Source organism: Crinia signifera, chromosome 5, assembly GCF_055691185.1.
Source record: "Crinia signifera chromosome 5, ASM5569118v1, whole genome shotgun sequence".
NCBI lineage: Eukaryota > Metazoa > Chordata > Amphibia > Anura > Myobatrachidae > Crinia > Crinia signifera.
Window position 1 is genome coordinate 329,715,174 of NC_139221.1, and position 20,925 is coordinate 329,736,098.

Genomic DNA, 20,925 nt, shown 5'->3' on the forward strand with positions numbered 1-20,925 from the left:
TTCCGGGGGGTCTTCTGTCACTCCTGCTGTTGTAGAGCCACAGCGCTCTGTACAGGCTGCAGGTTTCTCTATGTGAGTAGTATCTACAGTATGGAGGTGATTCTGGTTGGTTTGCAAAAGCAAACTTCTTCATTAGTGGACAAAACCATGCTGCACTGCAGGTGGGGCAGATGTAACAAGTGCAGAGAGAGTTACATTTGAGTGGCGTGTGTTCAAACAGAAATCTATTTATAGTGTAAGAATACAGCAGCCAGTATTTACCCTGCACAGAAACAAAATAACTCCCCCAAATCTAACTCTCTCTGCACATGTTACATCTGCCCCACCTGCAGTGCAGCATGGTTTTGTCCATTAAAGAAGGTGTTTGGTTTTGCAAACCAACCAGAATCACCCCCTATGTTTTAACAGAGCCACTCTCTGGGGTCTTCTCCCTAATAATGGTTTTACCTTCTTCATCCTTCGTGGCAGCCATTACAATGGCTTTACCCCTCTCTTCCTTACACTTTAGACAGGTAGTTTTTTACCTAGGATCCTGCCCCTCCTCTTCCGCTATCATCGCTGGGGGGAAAGCCGCTCAGTGCATACACACTGAGCCGCTTTACCCCTGCCCGGCGCCGTTAGCTGGGGGAGTAGCACTATGCAAAGCCGTCCTCAAACTTGCTGTTTTTCAGCTCAAAGTCCCCCAGTGTGTATGGGCCATTAGGCAGGTAGCATAGGTTTGTTGCATTTTTTTCCTCTTACCAGTAGGCTGGTTATGCTGCTGGTCCTGGGCAGCATGAGGCTGGCGGTGCCTCCCCCTGCTTAGTCTCCCTGGGCGGATGCATGGACTTTTGGTGTTCCCCTGGAGCCAGTGCTGGTTGTGGTGCTCTGGGCTTTTACAGATCACCAGGCATCTGCATCCATCATGGCGCCCGCCAGTCACCTGCAGCAGCCGCCATCCGCCCTGTACTTGCCGTTTGTCTACGGGTGCTGTCATGCTAGTTCAGGCCTTGCTTACTCCTGGGTGCGGAGCCTGTCAGTAATAGGCAGCAGCGTGTTAGTGTCCAGGCCTCGCTTACACCGGGTGCGGAGTGTGTCAGTAATAGGCAGCAGCGTGTTAGTGTCCAGGCCTCGCTTACACCCGGGTGCGGAGTCTGTCAGTAATAGGCAGCAGCATGTTAGTGTCCAGGCCTCGCTTACACCGGGTGCGGAGTGTGTCAGTAATAGGCAGCAGCGTGTTAGTGTCCAGGCCTCGCCTACTCCCGGGTGCGGAGTGTGTCAGTAATAGGCAGCAGCATGTTTGTGTCCGGGCCTCGCCTACTCCCGGGTGCGGAGTGTGTCAGTAATAGGCAGCAGCATGTTAGTGTCTGGGCCTCGCTTACTCCCGGGTGCGGAGTGTGTCAGTAACAGGCGGCAGCATGTTAGTGTCCAGGCCTCGCTTACTCCCGGGTGCGGAGTGTGTCAGTAACAGGCAGCAGCATGTTAGTGTCCGGGCCTTGTCTACTCCCGGGTGCGGAGTGTGTCAGTTATAGGCAGCAGCATGTTAGTGTCCAGGCCTCGCTTACTCCCGGGTGCGGAGTGTGTCAGTAACAGGCAGCAGCATGTTAGTGTCCGGGCCTCGCATACTCCCGGGTGCGGAGTGTGTCAGTAACAGGCAGCAGCATGTTAGTGTCCGGGCCTTGCCTACTCCCGGGTGCGGAGTGTGTCAGTTATAGGCAGCAGCATGTTAGTGTCCAGGCCTCGCTTACTCCCGGGTGCGGAGTGTGTCAGTAACAGGCAGCAGCATGTTAGTGTCCGGGCCTCGCCTACTCCCGGGTGCGGAGTGTGTCAGTAACAGGCAGCAGCATGTTAGTGTCCGGGCCTTGCCTACTCCCGGGTGCGGAGTGTGTCAGTTATAGGCAGCAGCATGTTAGTGTCCAGGCCTCGCTTACTCCCGGGTGCGGAGTGTGTCAGTAACAGGCAGCAGCATGTTAGTGTCTGGGCCTCGCCTACTCCCGGGTGCGGAGTGTGTCAGTAACAGGCAGCAGCATGTTTGTGTCCGGGCCTCGCCTACTCCCGGGTGCGGAGTGTGTCAGTAATAGGCAGCAGCATGTTAGTGTCCAGGCCTCGCTTACTCCCGGGTGTGGAGTGTGTCAGTAATAGGCAGCAGCGTGTTAGTGTCCAGGCCTCGCTTATACCCGGGGTATGGATATTCAGGTTTCTGTAAACTAATCTGTTCTCATTCCTTGTGTAATTGTGGAAGCACGTACCCTATAGTAATGCTATTAATCTATTAATTTTAAATATAATTAAGTGTGTTATTGTTACCTACTGTATATGCACTGCAGGAAGAGGGGGGTTATCCTCCCTGTAAATTTACAAAGCTAGAACTCCGCTGTCCAGCTGCTGTCAGCTAAGTCTGGTTTCAGCATCACCTCTTGATGTAATATAATGTGAATATGTATAATTATACTGCGTGGTTCCTGTGCAGGGCTTGTGCTCAAGTCTGTGCTGGCTTAGCCTGGTAAGGGGCTGTGTGTGTAGTAGGGGAACCAGTCTGATGTGTGTGCTGGGTGTAATTCCATTACCCATAATCACTCTGCTATCGCTTCCCAGAACTGCATTACAGAACGTCTGGGAACGTAGCCTTGTCCTATCATCTATGACATTAGTGACATTAGTAGTACATCACAATATGCTGTGTTACAAGAAGTCTACTGACAATATATGTGTTGTCTCAGTCAGTGTCTGGGGGGGGTTCTGTCCCGCCCCCCCTCTTGTTACTTATCCCCCTGCAGAGCATAAATCTGCTTGTTGTCAGACAGATAATGGTCTGAGTGTGGGCTAAGTTAGGGCCATGGTGGGGATAGAACCCCTGACCTATAAAAAGTCAACTTTTTTTCCTAATTTTCAAATGCACTAGACACCCTACCATTTACACAGCGCTGTACAGTAATGGTCACACCTGTTACAGGGATTATACCAGTATGTCGGTAGTGCTCCCAGTTACACAGCGCTGTACAGTAATGGTCATACCTGTTACAGAGATTATACCGGTATGTCTGTAGTGCTCCCTGTTACACAGCGCTGTACAGTAATGGTCACACCTGTTAAAGGGATTGTACCGGTATGTCTGTAGTGCTGCCAGTTACACAGCGCTGTACAGTAATGGTCACACCTGTTACAGGGATTATACCGGTATGTCTGTAGTGCTCCCTGTTACACAGCATTGTACAGTAATGGTCACACCTGTTACAGAGATTATACCGGTATGTCGGTAGTGCTCCCTGTTACACAGCGTTGTACAGTAATGGTCACACCTGTTACAGGGATTATACCGGTATGTCTGTAGTGCTCCCTGTTACACAGCGCTGTACAGTAATGGTCACACCTGTTACAGGGATTATACCGGTATGTCTGTAGTGCTCCCAGTTACACAGCGCTGTACAGTAATGGTCACACCTGTTACAGGGATTATACCGGTATGTCTGTAGTGCTCCCTGTTACACAGTGCTGTACAGTAATGGTCACACCTGTTACAGGGATTATACCGGTATGTTTGTAGTGCTGCCAGTTACACAGCGCTGTACAGTAATGGTCACACCTGTTACAGGGATTATACTGGTATGTTTGTAGTGCTCCCTGTTACACAGCGCTGTACAGTAATGGTCACACCTGTTACAGGGATTATACTGGTATGTTTGTAGTGCTCCCTGTTACACAGCGCTGTACAGTAATGGTCACACCTGTTACAGGGATTATACCGGTATGTCTGTAGTGCTCCCTGTTACACAGCGCTGTACAGTAATGGTCACACCTGTTACAGAGATTATACCGGTATGTTTGTAGTGCTGCCAGTTACACAGCGCTGTACAGTAATGGTCACACCTGTTACAGGGATTGTACCGGTATGTCTGTAGTGCTGCCAGTTACACAGTGCTGTACAGTAATGGTCACACCTGTTACAGGGATTATACCGGTATGTTTGTAGTGCTCCCTGTTACACAGCGCTGTACAGTAATGGTCACACCTGTTACAGGGATTATACTGGTATGTTTGTAGTGCTCCCTGTTACACAGCGCTGTATAGTAATTGTCACACCTGGGATTATACCGGTATGTCTGTAGTGCTCCCTGTTACACAGCGCTGTACAGTAATGGTCACACCTGTTACAGGGATTATACCGGTATGTCAGTAGTGCTCCCAGTTACACAGCGCTGTACAGTAATGGTCACACCTGTTACAGGGATTATACCGGTATGTTGGTAGTGCTCCCTGTTACACAGCGCTGTACAGTAATGGTCACACCTGTTACAGGGATTATACCAGTATGTCGGTAGTGCTCCCAGTTACACAGCGCTGTACAGTAATGGTCATACCTGTTACAGAGATTATACCGGTATGTCTGTAGTGCTCCCTGTTACACAGCGCTGTACAGTAATGGTCACACCTGTTAAAGGGATTGTACCGGTATGTCTGTAGTGCTGCCAGTTACACAGCGCTGTACAGTAATGGTCACACCTGTTACAGGGATTATACCGGTATGTCTGTAGTGCTCCCTGTTACACAGCATTGTACAGTAATGGTCACACCTGTTACAGAGATTATACCGGTATGTCGGTAGTGCTCCCTGTTACACAGCGTTGTACAGTAATGGTCACACCTGTTACAGGGATTATACCGGTATGTCTGTAGTGCTCCCTGTTACACAGCGCTGTACAGTAATGGTCACACCTGTTACAGGGATTATACCGGTATGTCTGTAGTGCTCCCAGTTACACAGCGCTGTACAGTAATGGTCACACCTGTTACAGGGATTATACCGGTATGTCTGTAGTGCTCCCTGTTACACAGTGCTGTACAGTAATGGTCACACCTGTTACAGGGATTATACCGGTATGTTTGTAGTGCTGCCAGTTACACAGCGCTGTACAGTAATGGTCACACCTGTTACAGGGATTATACTGGTATGTTTGTAGTGCTCCCTGTTACACAGCGCTGTACAGTAATGGTCACACCTGTTACAGGGATTATACTGGTATGTTTGTAGTGCTCCCTGTTACACAGCGCTGTACAGTAATGGTCACACCTGTTACAGGGATTATACCGGTATGTCTGTAGTGCTCCCTGTTACACAGCGCTGTACAGTAATGGTCACACCTGTTACAGAGATTATACCGGTATGTTTGTAGTGCTGCCAGTTACACAGCGCTGTACAGTAATGGTCACACCTGTTACAGGGATTGTACCGGTATGTCTGTAGTGCTGCCAGTTACACAGTGCTGTACAGTAATGGTCACACCTGTTACAGGGATTATACCGGTATGTTTGTAGTGCTCCCTGTTACACAGCGCTGTACAGTAATGGTCACACCTGTTACAGGGATTATACTGGTATGTTTGTAGTGCTCCCTGTTACACAGCGCTGTATAGTAATTGTCACACCTGGGATTATACCGGTATGTCTGTAGTGCTCCCTGTTACACAGCGCTGTACAGTAATGGTCACACCTGTTACAGGGATTATACCGGTATGTCAGTAGTGCTCCCAGTTACACAGCGCTGTACAGTAATGGTCACACCTGTTACAGGGATTATACCGGTATGTTGGTAGTGCTCCCTGTTACACAGCGCTGTACAGTAATGGTCACACCTGTTACAGGGATTATACCGGTATGTTGGTAGTGCTCCCTGTTACACAGCGCTGTACAGTAATGGTCACACCTGTTACAGGGATTATAGCGGTATGTCTGTAGTGCTCCCTGTTACACAGTGCTGTACAGTAATGGTCACACCTGTTACAGAGATTATACCGGTATGTCTGTAGTGCTCCCTGTTACACAGCGTTGTACAGTAATGGTCACACCTGTTACAGAGATTATACCGGTATGTCGGTAGTGCTCCCTGTTGCACAGCGCTGTACAGTAATGGTCACACCTGTTACAGGGATTATACCGGTATGTCTGTAGTGCTCCCTGTTACACAGCGCTGTACAGTAATGGTCACACCTGTTACAGGGATTATACCGGTATGTCTGTAGTGCTCCCTGTTACACAGCATTGTACAGTAATGGTCACACCTGTTACAGGGATTATACCGGTATGTCTGTAGTGCTCCCAGTTACACAGCGTTGTACAGTAATGGTCACACCTGTTACAGAGATTATACCGGTATGTCGGTAGTGCTCCCTGTTACACAGCGCTGTACAGTAATGGTCACACCTGTTACAGGGATTATAGCGGTATGTTTGTAATGCTCCCAGTTACACAGCGTTGTACAGTAATGGTCACACCTGTTACAGGGATTATACCGGTATGTCTGTAGTGCTCCCAGTTACACAGCGTTGTACAGTAATGGTCACACCTGTTACAGGGATTATAGCGGTATGTTTGTAATGCTGCCAGTTACACAGCGCTGTACAGTAATGGTCACACCTGTTACAGGGATTATACCGGTATGTCTGTAGTGCTCCCAGTTACACAGCGTTGTACAGTAATGGTCACACCTGTTACAGGGATTATAGCGGTATGTTTGTAATGCTGCCAGTTACACAGCGCTGTACAGTAATGGTCACACCTGTTACAGGGATTATACCGGTATGTCTGTAGTGCTCCCTGTTACACAGCGCTGTACAGTAATGGTCACACCTGTTACAGGGATTATACCGGAATGTTTGTAGTGCTGCCAGTTACACAGCGTTGTACAGTAATGGTCACACCTGTTACAGGGATTATACCGGTATGTCTGTAGTGCTCCCTGTTACACAGCGTTGTACAGTAATGGTCACACCTGTTACAGGGATTATAGCGGTATGTTTGTAATGCTCCCAGTTACACAGCGCTGTACAGTAATGGTCACACCTGTTACAGGGATTATACCGGAATGTTTGTAGTGCTGCCAGTTACACAGCGTTGTACAGTAATGGTCACACCTGTTACAGGGATTATACCGGTATGTCTGTAGTGCTCCCAGTTACACAGCGTTGTACAGTAATGGTCACACCTGTTACAGGGATTATACCGGTATGTCTGTAGTGCTCCCAGTTACACAGCGTTGTACAGTAATGGTCACACCTGTTACAGGGATTATACCGGTATGTCTGTAGTGCTCCCAGTTACACAGCGCTGTACAATAATGGTCACACCTGTTACAGGGATTATAGCGGTATGTCTGTAGTGCTCCCAGTTACATAGCCCTGTACAGTAATGGTCACCAGGGATTATACCGGTATGTTTATAGTGCTCACAGTTACACAGCGCTGTACAGTAATGGTCACCAGGGATTATACCGGTATGTTTATAGTGCTCCCAGTTACACAGCGCTGTACAGTAATGATCACACCTGTTACAGGGATTATACCGGTATGTCTGTAGTGCTCCCTGTTACACAGCGCTGTACAGTAATGGTCACACCTGTTACAGGGATTATACCGGTATGTTTATAGTGCTCCCAGTTACACAGCGCTGTACAGTAATGGTCACACCTGTTACAGGGATTATACCGGTATGTCTGTAGTGCTCCCTGTTACACAGCGCTGTATTATACCTGTATGTTTATAGTGCTCCCAGTTACACAGCGCTGTACAGTAATGGTCACACCTGTTACAGGGATTATACCGGTATGTCTGTAGTGCTCCCTGTTACACAGCGCTGTACAGTAATGATCACACCTGTTACAGGGATTATACCGGTATGTCTGTAGTGCTCCCTGTTACACAGCGCTGTACAGTAATGGTCACACCTGTTACAGGGATTATACCGGTATGTTTATAGTGCTCCCAGTTACACAGCGCTGTACAGTAATGGTCACACCTGTTACAGGGATTATACCGGTATGTCTGTAGTGCTCCCAGTTACACAGTGCTGTACAGTAATGGTCACACCTGTTACAGGGATTATACCGGTATGTCTGTAGTGCTCCCAGTTACACAGTGCTGTACAGTAATTGTCACACCTGGGATTATACCGGTATGTCTGTTGTGCTCCCAGTTACACAGCGCTGTACAGTAATGGTCACACCTGTTACAGGGATTTTACCGGTATGTCTGATGGGAGGACTTCTTACTGCCAGTGCTATATTATGACACCTCCTCTGCTTCCCTACATCCCAGCTATATTGTGTACTATGCATTGTGCTGCTGTTACCTGTGCTGTTGTAGTGTCTCAGTCACTGTAATGTTCTGTGTCCCCTGTACGGTACTAATGTGTGCCCTATGTACAGCGCTGCCCCTGGTAGTACACAGACACCTCCTCTGCTTCCCTACATCCCAGCTGTATTGTGTACTGAGCATTGTGCTGCTGTTACCTGTGCTGTTGTAGTGTCTCAGTCACTGTAATGTTCTGTGTCCCCTGTACGGTACTAATGTGTGCCCTATGTACAGCGCTGCCCCTGGTAGTACACAGACACCTCCTCTGCTTCCCTACATCCCAGCTGTATTGTGTACTGAGCATTGTGCTGCTGTTACCTGTGCTGTTGTAGTGTCTCAGTCACTGTAATGTTCTGTGTCCCCTGTATTGTACTAATGTGTGCCCTATGTACAGCGCTGCCCCTGGTAGTACACAGACACCTCCTCTGCTTCCCTACATCCCAGCTGTATGGTGTACTGAGCATTATGCTGCTGTTACCTGTGCTGTTGTAGTGTCTCAGTCACTGTAATGTTCTGTGTCCCCTGTATTGTACTAATGTGTGCCCTATGTACGGTGCTGCCCCTGGTAATACACGGACACCTCCTCTGCTTCCTACATCCCAACTGTATTGTGTACTGAGCATTGTGCTGCTGTTACCTGTGCTGTTGTAGTGTCTCAGTCACTGTAATATTCTGTGTCCCCTGTATTGTACTAATGTGTGCCCTATGTACGGTGCTGCCCCTGGTAGTACACGGACACCTCCTCTGCTTCCCTACATCCCAGCTGTATTGTGTACTGAGCATTGTGCTGCTGTTACCTGTGCTGTTGTAGTGTCTCAGTCACTGTAATATTCTGTGTCCCCTGTATTGTACTAATGTGTGCCCTATGTACAGCGCTGTCCCTGGTAGTACACGGACACCTCCTCTGCTTCCCTACATCCCAGCTGTACTGTGTACTGAGCATTGTGCTGCTGTTACCTGTGCTGTTGTAGTGTCTCAGTCACTGTAATGTTCTGTGTCCACTGTACTGTACTAATGTGTGCCCTATGTACGGCGCTGCCCCTGGTAGTACACGCACTCCTCCTCTGCTTCCCTACATCCCAGCTGTATTGTGTACTGAGTATTGTGCTGATGATACCTCTGCTGTTGTAGTGTCTCAGTCTCTGTAATGTTCTGTGTCCCCTGTATTGTACTAATGTGTGCCCTATGTACGGCGCTACCAAATTTTTGTGGCGCCTTTATAAATATAATGTAGAAAAAAGTCCTCATCGTTTTCTTGTTTCTTTTATCAGGGGTGGCCATCAGCACGTATGCCAAATACTGTTACCGGAAGCTCCAGAAAGCTGCACTGATGGGAGCCAAAAAGGTACCCCACTCTATCTCCCTGTTACCCCCTCTCACTCTCCTTGTTACTCCCTCTCACTTTCCATGTTACCCCCACACTCTACCGGTTTCCACTTGACTCTTCCTTTCACTTCCCCCTCACTTTCTTCGTTACTCCCTCCCTCACTTTCTTGGTTACTCCCTCCCTCTCCTTCTCCATCTCATTTCCTCCCTTAGTGTTACATTGCAGTATAATATATGATAAGTCAGAAATGCTGCTGTATGTACATACATTATATGTATGATCAAAGTGTTATACAGCTATTATAGTGTTGCATACAATACAGAGAGCATATCAGTCACATCAGCCCCTTCCCCACTGGCGCTTACACTCTATGAGGCAATGTGCCTTCCTCCCCCCTGCCATCTGTCTGTGCATGCGCGAGATCTCGCTAAAACCGCAAGATCTCCAGCGCAGCCCGAGCATGAGCTGGCGAAGCGGCCGGGCCGAATTAACGCCTGGGCGGCTGTTAATACATCGCCCGGCCACTAAACACTGGGGGGGATTGCAGGGTACCGCCCTACCCAGCGTAACTCGGCGGGCTGTCACTAGCGCACGTTAGGTGCGCTAGTAATACATTAGGGAAATCGCATTTCTGCACTTAATACATCTGCCCCTGTATTCCCTCTTATGTATACACATTACAAAGAGCGTATCAGTCACATCAGTCCCTGCCCCAGTGGTGCTTACACTCTATATTCCCTATCACATGTCTCTATTTTCCCTATCACATGTACACACATTACAGAGAGCGTATCAGTCACATCAGCCCCTGCCCCGGTGGTGCTTACACTCTATATTCCCTATCACATGTACACACACATTACAGAGAGCGTATCAGTCACATCAGCCCCTGCCCCAGTGGTGCTTACACTCTATATTCCCTATCACATGTACACACACATTACAGAGAGCGTATCAGTCACATCAGCCCCTGCCCCGGTGCTGCTTACACTCTATATTCACTATCACATGTACACACATTACAGAGAGCGTATCAGTCACATCAGCCCCTGCCCCAGTGGTGCTTACACTCTATATTCCCTATCACATGTACACACATTACAGAGAGCGTATCAGTCACATCAGTTCCTGCCCCAGTGCTGCTTACACTCTATATTCCCTATCACATGTACACACATTACAGAGAGCGTATCAGTCACATCAGCCCCTGCCCCAGTGGTGCTTACACTCTATATTCCCTATCACATGTACACACACATTACAGAGAGCGTATCAGTCACATCAGCCCCTGCCCCAGTGCTGCTTACACTCTATATTCCCTATCACATGTACACACACATTACAGAGAGCGTATCAGTCACATCCGTCCCTGTCCCTGTGGTGCTTACACTCTATATTCCCTATCACATGTATACACATTACAGAGAGAGTATCGGTCACATCAGCCCCTGCCCCAGTGCTGCTTACACTGTATATTCCCTATCACATGTACACACATTACAGAGAGCGTACCAGTCACATCAGCCCCTGCCCCAGTGGTGCTTACACTCTATATTTCCTATCACATGTACACACACATTACACAGAGCGTATCAGTCACATCAGCCCCTGCCCCAGTGCTGCTTACACTGTATATTCCCTATCACATGTACACACATTACAGAGAGCGTATCAGTCACATCAGCCCCTGCCCCAGTGGTGCTTACACTCTATATTCCCTATCACATGTACACACATTACAGAGAGTGTATCAGTCACATCAGTCCCTGCCCCAGTGCTGCTTACACTCTATATTCCCTATCACACGTACACACATTACAGAGAGCGTATCAGTCACATCAGCCCCTGCCCCAGTGCTGCTTACACTCTATATTCCCTATCACATGTACACACATTACAGAGAGCGTATCAGTCACATCAGCCCCTGCACCAGTGCTGCTTACACTCTATATTCCCTATCACATGTACACACATTACAGAGAGCGTATCAGTCACATCAGCCCCTGCCCCAGTGCTGCTTACACTCTATATTCCCTATCACATGTACACACACATTACAGAGAGCGTATCAGTCACATCAGCCCCTGCCCCAGTGCTGCTTACACTGTATGTTCCCTATCACATGTACACACATTACAGAGAGCGTATCAGTCACATCAGTCTCTGCCCCAGTGCTGCTTACACTCTATAATCCCTATCACATGTACACACATTACAGAGAGCGTATCAGTCACATCAATCCCTGTCCCAGTGCTGCTTACACTCTATATTCCCTATCACATGTACACACACATTACAGAGAGCGTACCAGTCACATCAGCCCCTGCCCCAGTGGTGCTTACACTCTATATTCCCTATCACATGTACACACATTACAGAGAGCGTATCAGTCACATCAGCCCCTGCCCCAGTGCTGCTTACACTCTATATTCCCTATCACATGTACACACATAACAGAGAGTGTATCGGTCACATCAGTCCCTGCCCCAGTGCTGCTTACACTCTATATTCCCTACCACATGTACACACATTACAGAGAGCGTATCAGTCACATCAGCCCCTGCCCCAGTGCTGCTTACACTCTATATTCCCTATCACATGTACATACATTACAGAGAGCGTATCAGTCACATCAGCCCCTGCCCCAGTGCTGCTTACACTCTATATTCCCTATCACATGTACACACATTACAGAGAGCGTATCAGTCACATCAGCCCCTGCCCCAGTGCTGCTTACACTCTATATTCCCTATCACACGTACACACATTACAGAGAGCGTACCAGCCACATCTGCCCCTGCCCCAGTGGTGCTTACACTCTATATTCCCTATCACACGTACACACATTACAGAGAGCTTACCAGCCACATCAGCCCCTGCCCCAGTGGTGCTTACACTCTATATTCCCTATCACATATACACACATTACACAGAGCGTATCAGTCACATCAGTCCCTGCCCCAGTTGTGCTTACACTCTATATTCCCTATCACATGTACACACAATACAGAGAGCGTATCAGTCACATCAGCCCCTGCCCCAGTGCTGCTTACACTCTATATTCCCTATCACATGTACACACACATTACAGAGAGCGTATCAGTCACATCAGCCCCTGCCCCAGTGCTGCTTACACTCTATATTCCCTATCACATGTACACACACATTACAGAGAGCGTATCAGTCACATCAGCCCCTGCCCCAGTGCTGCTTACACTCTATATTCCCTATCACATGTACACACACATTACAGAGAACATATCAGTCACATCAGCCCCTGCCCCAGTGCTGCTTACACTCTATATTCCCTATCACATGTACACACACATTACAGAGAGCGTATCAGTCACATCAGCCCCTGCCACAGTGCTGCTTACACTCTATATTCCCTATCACATGTACACACATTACAGAGAGCGTATCAGTCACATCAGCCCCTGCCCCAGTGCTGCTTACACTGTATATTCCCTATCACATGTACACACATTACAGAGAGCGTACCAGTCACATCAGTCCCTGCCCCAGTGCTGCTTACACTCTATATTCCTTATCACATGTACACACACATTACAGAGAGCGTATCAGTCACATCAGCCCCTGCCCCGGTGCTGCTTACACTCTATATTCCCTATCACATGTACACACATTACAGAGAGCGTATCAGTCACATCAGCCCCTGCCCCAGTGCTGCTTACACTCTATATTCCCTATCACATGTACACACATAACAGAGAGTGTATCGGTCACATCAGTCCCTGCCCCAGTGCTGCTTACACTCTATATTCCCTATCACATGTACACACATTACAGAGAGCGTATCAGTCACATCAGCCCCTGCCCCAGTGCTGCTTACACTCTATATTCCCTATCACATGTACATACATTACAGAGAGCGTATCAGTCACATCAGCCCCTGCCCCAGTGCTGCTTACACTCTATATTCCCTATCACATGTACACACATTACAGAGAGCGTATCAGTCACATCAGCCCCTGCCCCAGTGCTGCTTACACTCTATATTCCCTATCACACGTACACACATTACAGAGAGCGTACCAGCCACATCTGCCCCTGCCCCAGTGGTGCTTACACTCTATATTCCCTATCACACGTACACACATTACAGAGAGCTTACCAGCCACATCTGCCCCTGCCCCAGTGGTGCTTACACTCTATATTCCCTATCACATATACACACATTACAGAGAGCGTATCAGTCACATCAGTCCCTGCCCCAGTGGTGCTTACACTCTATATTCCCTATCACATGTACACACACATTACAGAGAGCGTATCAGTCACATCAGCCCCTGCCCCAGTGCTGCTTACACTGTATATTCCCTATCACATGTGCACACACATTACAGAGAGCGTATCAGTCACATCAGTCCCTGCCCCAGTTGTGCTTACACTCTATATTCCCTATCACATGTACACACACATTACAGAGAGCGTATCAGTCACATCAGCCCCTGCCCCAGTGCTGCTTACACTCTATATTCCCTATCACATGTACACACACATTACAGAGAACATATCAGTCACATCAGCCCCTGCCCCAGTGCTGCTTACACTCTATATTCCCTATCACATGTACACACACATTACAGAGAGTGTATCAGTCACATCAGCCCCTGCCCCAGTGCTGCTTACACTCTATATTCCCTATCACATGTACACACATTACAGAGAGCGTATCAGTCACATCAGCCCCGGCCCCAGTGCTGCTTACACTGTATATTCCCTATCACATGTACACACATTACAGAGAGCGTACCAGTCACATCAGTCCCTGCCCCAGTGCTGCTTACACTCTATATTCCCTATCACATGTACACACACATTACAGAGAGCGTATCAGTCACATCAGCCCCTGCCCCAGTGGTGTTACACTCTATATTCCCTATCACATGTATACCTACATTACAGAGAGCGTATCAGTCACATCAGCCCCTGCCCCAGTGCTGCTTACACTCTATATTCCCTATCACATGTACATACATTACAGAGAGCGTATCAGTCACATCAGCCCCTGCCCCAGTGCTGCTTACACTCTATATTCCCTATCACATGTACATACATTACAGAGAGCGTATCAGTCACATCAGCCCCTGCCCCAGTGCTGCTTACACTCTATCTTCCCTGTCATGTGTACACACATTACAGAGAGCGTATCAGTCACATCAGCCCCTGCCCCAGTGGTGCTTACACTCTATATTCCCTATCACATGTACACACATTACAGAGAGCGTATCAGTCACATCAGCCCCTGCCCCAGTGCTGCTTACACTCTATCTTCCCTGTCATGTGTACACACATTACAGAGAGCGTATCAGTCACATCAGCCCCTGCCCCAGTGCTGCTTACACTGTATATTCCCTATCACATGTACACACATTACAGAGAGCGTATCAGTCACATCAGCCCCTGCCCCAGTGCTGCTTACACTCTATATTCCCTATCACATGTACACACATTACAGAGAGCGTATCAGTCACATCAGCCCCTGCCCCAGTGCTGCTTACACTGTATATTCCCTATCACATGTACACACATTACAGAGAGCGTATCAGTCACATCAGCCCCTGCCCCAGTGCTGCTTACACTCTATCTTCCCTGTCATGTGTACACACATTACAGAGAGCGTATCAGTCACATCAGCCCCTGTCCCTGTGCTGCTTACACTCTATATTCCCTATCACATGTACACACATTACAGAGAGCATATCAGTCACATCAGTCCCTGCCCCAGTGCTGCTTACACTGTATATTCCCTATCAAATGTACACACATTACAGAGAGCGTATCAGTCACATCAGCCCCTGCCCCAGTGGTGCTTACACTCTGTATTCCCTATCACATGTACACACATTACAGAGAGCGTATCAGTCACATCAGCCCCTGCCCCAGTGCTGCTTACACTCTATATTCCCTATCACATGTACACACATTACAGAGAGCGTATCAGTCACATCAGCCCCTGCCCCAGTGCTGCTTACACTCTATATTCCCTATCACATGTACACACATTACAGAGAGCGTATCAGTCACATCAGCCCCTGCCCCAGTGGTGCTTACACTCTATATTCCCTATCACATGTACACACACATTACAGAGAGCGTATCAGTCACATCAGCCCCTGCCCCAGTGCTGCTTACACTGTATATTCCCTATCACATGTGCACACACATTACAGAGAGCGTATCAGTCACATCAGTCCCTGCCCCAGTGCTGCTTACACTCTATATTCCCTATCACATGTACACACACATTACAGAGAGCGTATCAGTCACATCAGCCCCTGCCCCAGTGCTGCTTACACTCTATATTCCCTATCACATGAACACACACACATTACAGAGAGCGTATCAGTCACATCAGCCCCTCCCCCAGTGCTGCTTACACTCTATCTTCCCTGTCATGTGTACACACATTACAGTGAGTGTATCAGTCACATCAGCCCCTGCCCCAGTGCTGCTTACACTCTATATTCCCTATCACATGTACACACACATTACAGAGAGCGTATCAGTCACATCAGCCCCTGCCCCAGTGGTGTTACACTCTATATTCCCTATCACATGTACACCTACATTACAGAGAGCGTATCAGTCACATCAGTCCCTGCCCCAGTGCTGCTTACACTCTATATTCCCTATCACATGTACACACATTACAGAGAGCGTATCAGTCACATCAGCCCCTGCCCCAGTGGTGCTTACACTCTGTATTCCCTATCACATGTACACACATTACAGAGAGCGTACCAGTCACATCAGCCCCTGCCCCAGTGCTGCTTACACTCTATATTGCCTATCACATGTACACACATTACAGAGAGCGTATCAGTCACATCAGCCCCTGCCCCAGTGGTGCTTATACTGTATATTCCCTATCACATGTACACACACATTACAGAGAACATATCAGTCACATCAGTCCCTGCCCCAGTGGTGCTTACACTCTATATTCCCTATCACATGTACACACACTACAGAGAGCGTATCAGTCACATCAGTCCCTGCCCCAGTGCTGCTTACACTCTATATTCCCTATCACATGTACACACACATTACAGAGAGCGTATCAGTCACATCAGCCCCTGCCCCAGTGCTGCTTACACTCTATATTCCCTATCACATGTACACACATTACAGAGAGCGTATCAGTCACATCAGTCCCTGCCCCAGTGCTGCTTACACTCTATCTTCCCTGTCACATGTACACACATTACAGAGAGCGTATCAGTCACATCAGCCCCTGCCCCAGTGGTGCTTACACTCTATATTCCCCATCACATGTACACACATTACAGAGATCGTATCAGTCACATCAGCCCCTGCCCCGGTGCTGCTTACACTCTATATTCCCTATCACATGTACACACACATTACAGAGAGCGTATCAGTCACATCAGCACCTGCCCCAGTGCTGCTTACACTCTATATTCCCTATCACATGTACACACACATTACAGACAACGTATCAGTCACATCAGTCCCTGCCCCAGTGCTGCTTACACTCTATATTCCCTATCACATGTACACACATTACAGAGAGCATATCAGTCACATCAGCCCCTGCCCCAGTGGTGTTACACTCTATATTCCCTATCACATGTACACCTACATTACAGAGAGCGTATCAGTCACATCAGTCCCTGCCCCAGTGCTGCTTACACTCTATATTCCCTATCACATGTACACACATTACAGAGAGCGTATCAGTCACATCAGCCCCTGCCCCAGTGGTGCTTACACTCTGTATTCCCTATCACATGTACACACATTACAGAGAGCGTACCAGTCACATCAGCCCCTGCCCCAGTGCTGCTTACACTCTATATTGCCTATCACATGTACACACATTACAGAGAGCGTATCAGTCACATCAGCCCCTGCCCCAGTGGTGCTTATACTGTATATTCCCTATCACATGTACACACACATTACAGAGAACATATCAGTCACATCAGTCCCTGCCCCAGTGGTGCTTACACTCTATATTCCCTATCACATGTACACACACTACAGAGAGCGTATCAGTCACATCAGTCCCTGCCCCAGTGCTGCTTACACTCTATATTCCCTATCACATGTACACACACATTACAGAGAGCGTATCAGTCACATCAGCCCCTGCCCCAGTGCTGCTTACACTCTATATTCCCTATCACATGTACACACATTACAGAGAGCGTATCAGTCACATCAGTCCCTGCCCCAGTGCTGCTTACACTCTATCTTCCCTGTCACATGTACACACATTACAGAGAGCGTATCAGTCACATCAGCCCCTGCCCCAGTGGTGCTTACACTCTATATTCCCCATCACATGTACACACATTACAGAGAGCGTATCAGTCACATCAGCCCCTGCCCCGGTGCTGCTTACACTCTATATTCCCTATCACATGTACACACACATTACAGAGAGCGTATCAGTCACATCAGCACCTGCCCCAGTGCTGCTTACACTCTATATTCCCTATCACATGTACACACACATTACAGACAACGTATCAGTCACATCAGTCCCTGCCCCAGTGCTGCTTACACTCTATATTCCCTATCACATGTACACACATTACAGAGAGCATATCAGTCACATCAGCCCCTGCCCCAGTGCTGCTTACACTCTATCTTCCCTGTCATGTGTACACACATTACAGAGAGCGTATCAGTCACATCAGCCCCTGTCCCTGTGCTGCTTACACTCTATATTCCCTATCACATGTACACACATTACAGAGAGCATATCAGTCACATCAGTCCCTGCCCCAGTGCTGCTTACACTGTATATTCCCTATCAAATGTACACACATTACAGAGAGCGTATCAGTCACATCAGCCCCTGCCCCAGTGGTGCTTACACTCTGTATTCCCTATCACATGTACACACATTACAGAGAGCGTATCAGTCACATCAGCCCCTGCCCCAGTGCTGCTTACACTCTATATTCCCTATCACATGTACACACATTACAGAGAGCGTATCAGTCACATCAGCCCCTGCCCCAGTGCTGCTTACACTCTATATTCCCTATCACATGTACACACATTACAGAGAGCGTATCAGTCACATCAGCCCCTGCCCCAGTGGTGCTTACACTCTATATTCCCTATCACATGTACACACACATTACAGAGAGCGTATCAGTCACATCAGCCCCTGCCCCAGTGCTGCTTACACTGTATATTCCCTATCACATGTGCACACACATTACAGAGAGCGTATCAGTCACATCAGTCCCTGCCCCAGTGCTGCTTACACTCTATATTCCCTATCACATGTACACACACATTACAGAGAGCGTATCAGTCACATCAGCCCCTGCCCCAGTGCTGCTTACACTCTATATTCCCTATCACATGAACACACACACATTACAGAGAGCGTATCAGTCACATCAGCCCCTCCCCCAGTGCTGCTTACACTCTATCTTCCCTGTCATGTGTACACACATTACAGTGAGTGTATCAGTCACATCAGCCCCTGCCCCAGTGCTGCTTACACTCTATATTCCCTATCACATGTACACACACATTACAGAGAGCGTATCAGTCACATCAGCCCCTGCCCCAGTGGTGTTACACTCTATATTCCCTATCACATGTACACCTACATTACAGAGAGCGTATCAGTCACATCAGTCCCTGCCCCAGTGCTGCTTACACTCTATATTCCCTATCACATGTACACACATTACAGAGAGCGTATCAGTCACATCAGCCCCTGCCCCAGTGGTGCTTACACTCTGTATTCCCTATCACATGTACACACATTACAGAGAGCGTACCAGTCACATCAGCCCCTGCCCCAGTGCTGCTTACACTCTATATTGCCTATCACATGTACACACATTACAGAGAGCGTATCAGTCACATCAGCCCCTGCCCCAGTGGTGCTTATACTGTATATTCCCTATCACATGTACACACACATTACAGAGAACATATCAGTCACATCAGTCCCTGCCCCAGTGGTGCTTACACTCTATATTCCCTATCACATGTACACACACTACAGAGAGCGTATCAGTCACATCAGTCCCTGCCCCAGTGCTGCTTACACTCTATATTCCCTATCACATGTACACACACATTACAGAGAGCGTATCAGTCACATCAGCCCCTGCCCCAGTGCTGCTTACACTCTATATTCCCTATCACATGTACACACACATTACAGAGAGCGTATCAGTCACATCAGCCCCTGCCCCAGTGCTGCTTACACTCTATATTCCCTATCACATGTACACACATTACAGAGAGCGTATCAGTCACATCAGTCCCTGCCCCAGTGCTGCTTACACTCTATCTTCCCTGTCACATGTACACACATTACAGAGAGCGTATCAGTCACATCAGCCCCTGCCCCAGTGGTGCTTACACTCTATATTCCCCATCACATGTACACACATTACAGAGAGCGTATCAGTCACATCAGCCCCTGCCCCGGTGCTGCTTACACTCTATATTCCCTATCACATGTACACACACATTACAGAGAGCGTATCAGTCACATCAGCCCCTGCCCCAGTGGTGCTTACACTCTATATTCCCTATCACATGTACATACATTACAGAGAGCGTACCAGTCACATCAGCCCCTGCCCCAGTGCTGCTTACACTCTATCTTCCCTGTCACATGTACACACATTACAGAGAGCGTATCAGTCACATCAGCCCCTGCCCCAGTGGTGCTTACACTCTATATTCCCCATCACATGTACACACATTACAGAGAGCGTATCAGTCACATCAGCCCCTGCCCCAGTGCTGCTTACACTGTATATTCCCTATCACATGTACACACATTACAGAGAGCGTATCAGTCACATCAGCCCCTGCCCCAGTGGTGCTTACACTCTATATTCCCCATCACATGTACACACATTACAGAGAGCGTATCAGTCACATCAGCCCCTGCCCCGGTGCTGCTTACACTCTATATTCCCTATCACATGTACATACATTACAGAGAGCGTATCAGTCACATCAGCACCTGCCCCAGTGCTGCTTACACTCTATATTCCCTATCACATGTACACACATTACAGAGAGCATATCAGTCACATCAGCCCCTGCCCCAGTGCTGCTTACACTCTATTTTCCCTGTCATGTGTACACACACACCAGTTACACCAGTTACCAGTATGTATTTGGAATGTGGGAGGAAACCAGAGTACCTGGAGGAAACCCTTGCAAGCATGGGGAGAATGTACAAACTCCACACAAGTATTGCCATGGTGGGAATCAAACCCATGATCTCAGCACTTTGAGGCAGTAATGCTAACCATCACACCGTCCTTTCTGTGCAGGTTCTGTCACTAGGGGGGTGTATTATGTTTATTGGAGTTCTGTTCCTAGGTTGGTATATGTAGACTGGGGCTCCATCACTTGGTGGGGTATACATTGATTTGGGTTCTGCACATACCATAATTCCAAACATGACATTCATAACACAACACTACCACCCCAAGAAATCCCACA

At 48.2% G+C, this 20,925-nt stretch overlaps 1 protein-coding gene across 1 annotated transcript in view; it reads left to right on the forward strand.

Annotated features, from left to right (window-relative positions):
* Positions 1–20,925, forward strand: part of ARHGAP39 (Rho GTPase activating protein 39) — a 190,698-nt gene that overhangs the window by 143,708 nt on the left and 26,065 nt on the right. Inside the window, 1 exon segment of the mRNA XM_083144972.1 lies at positions 9,374–9,447. Within this exon segment, the coding sequence (XP_083001098.1) occupies positions 9,374–9,447 (74 nt within the window).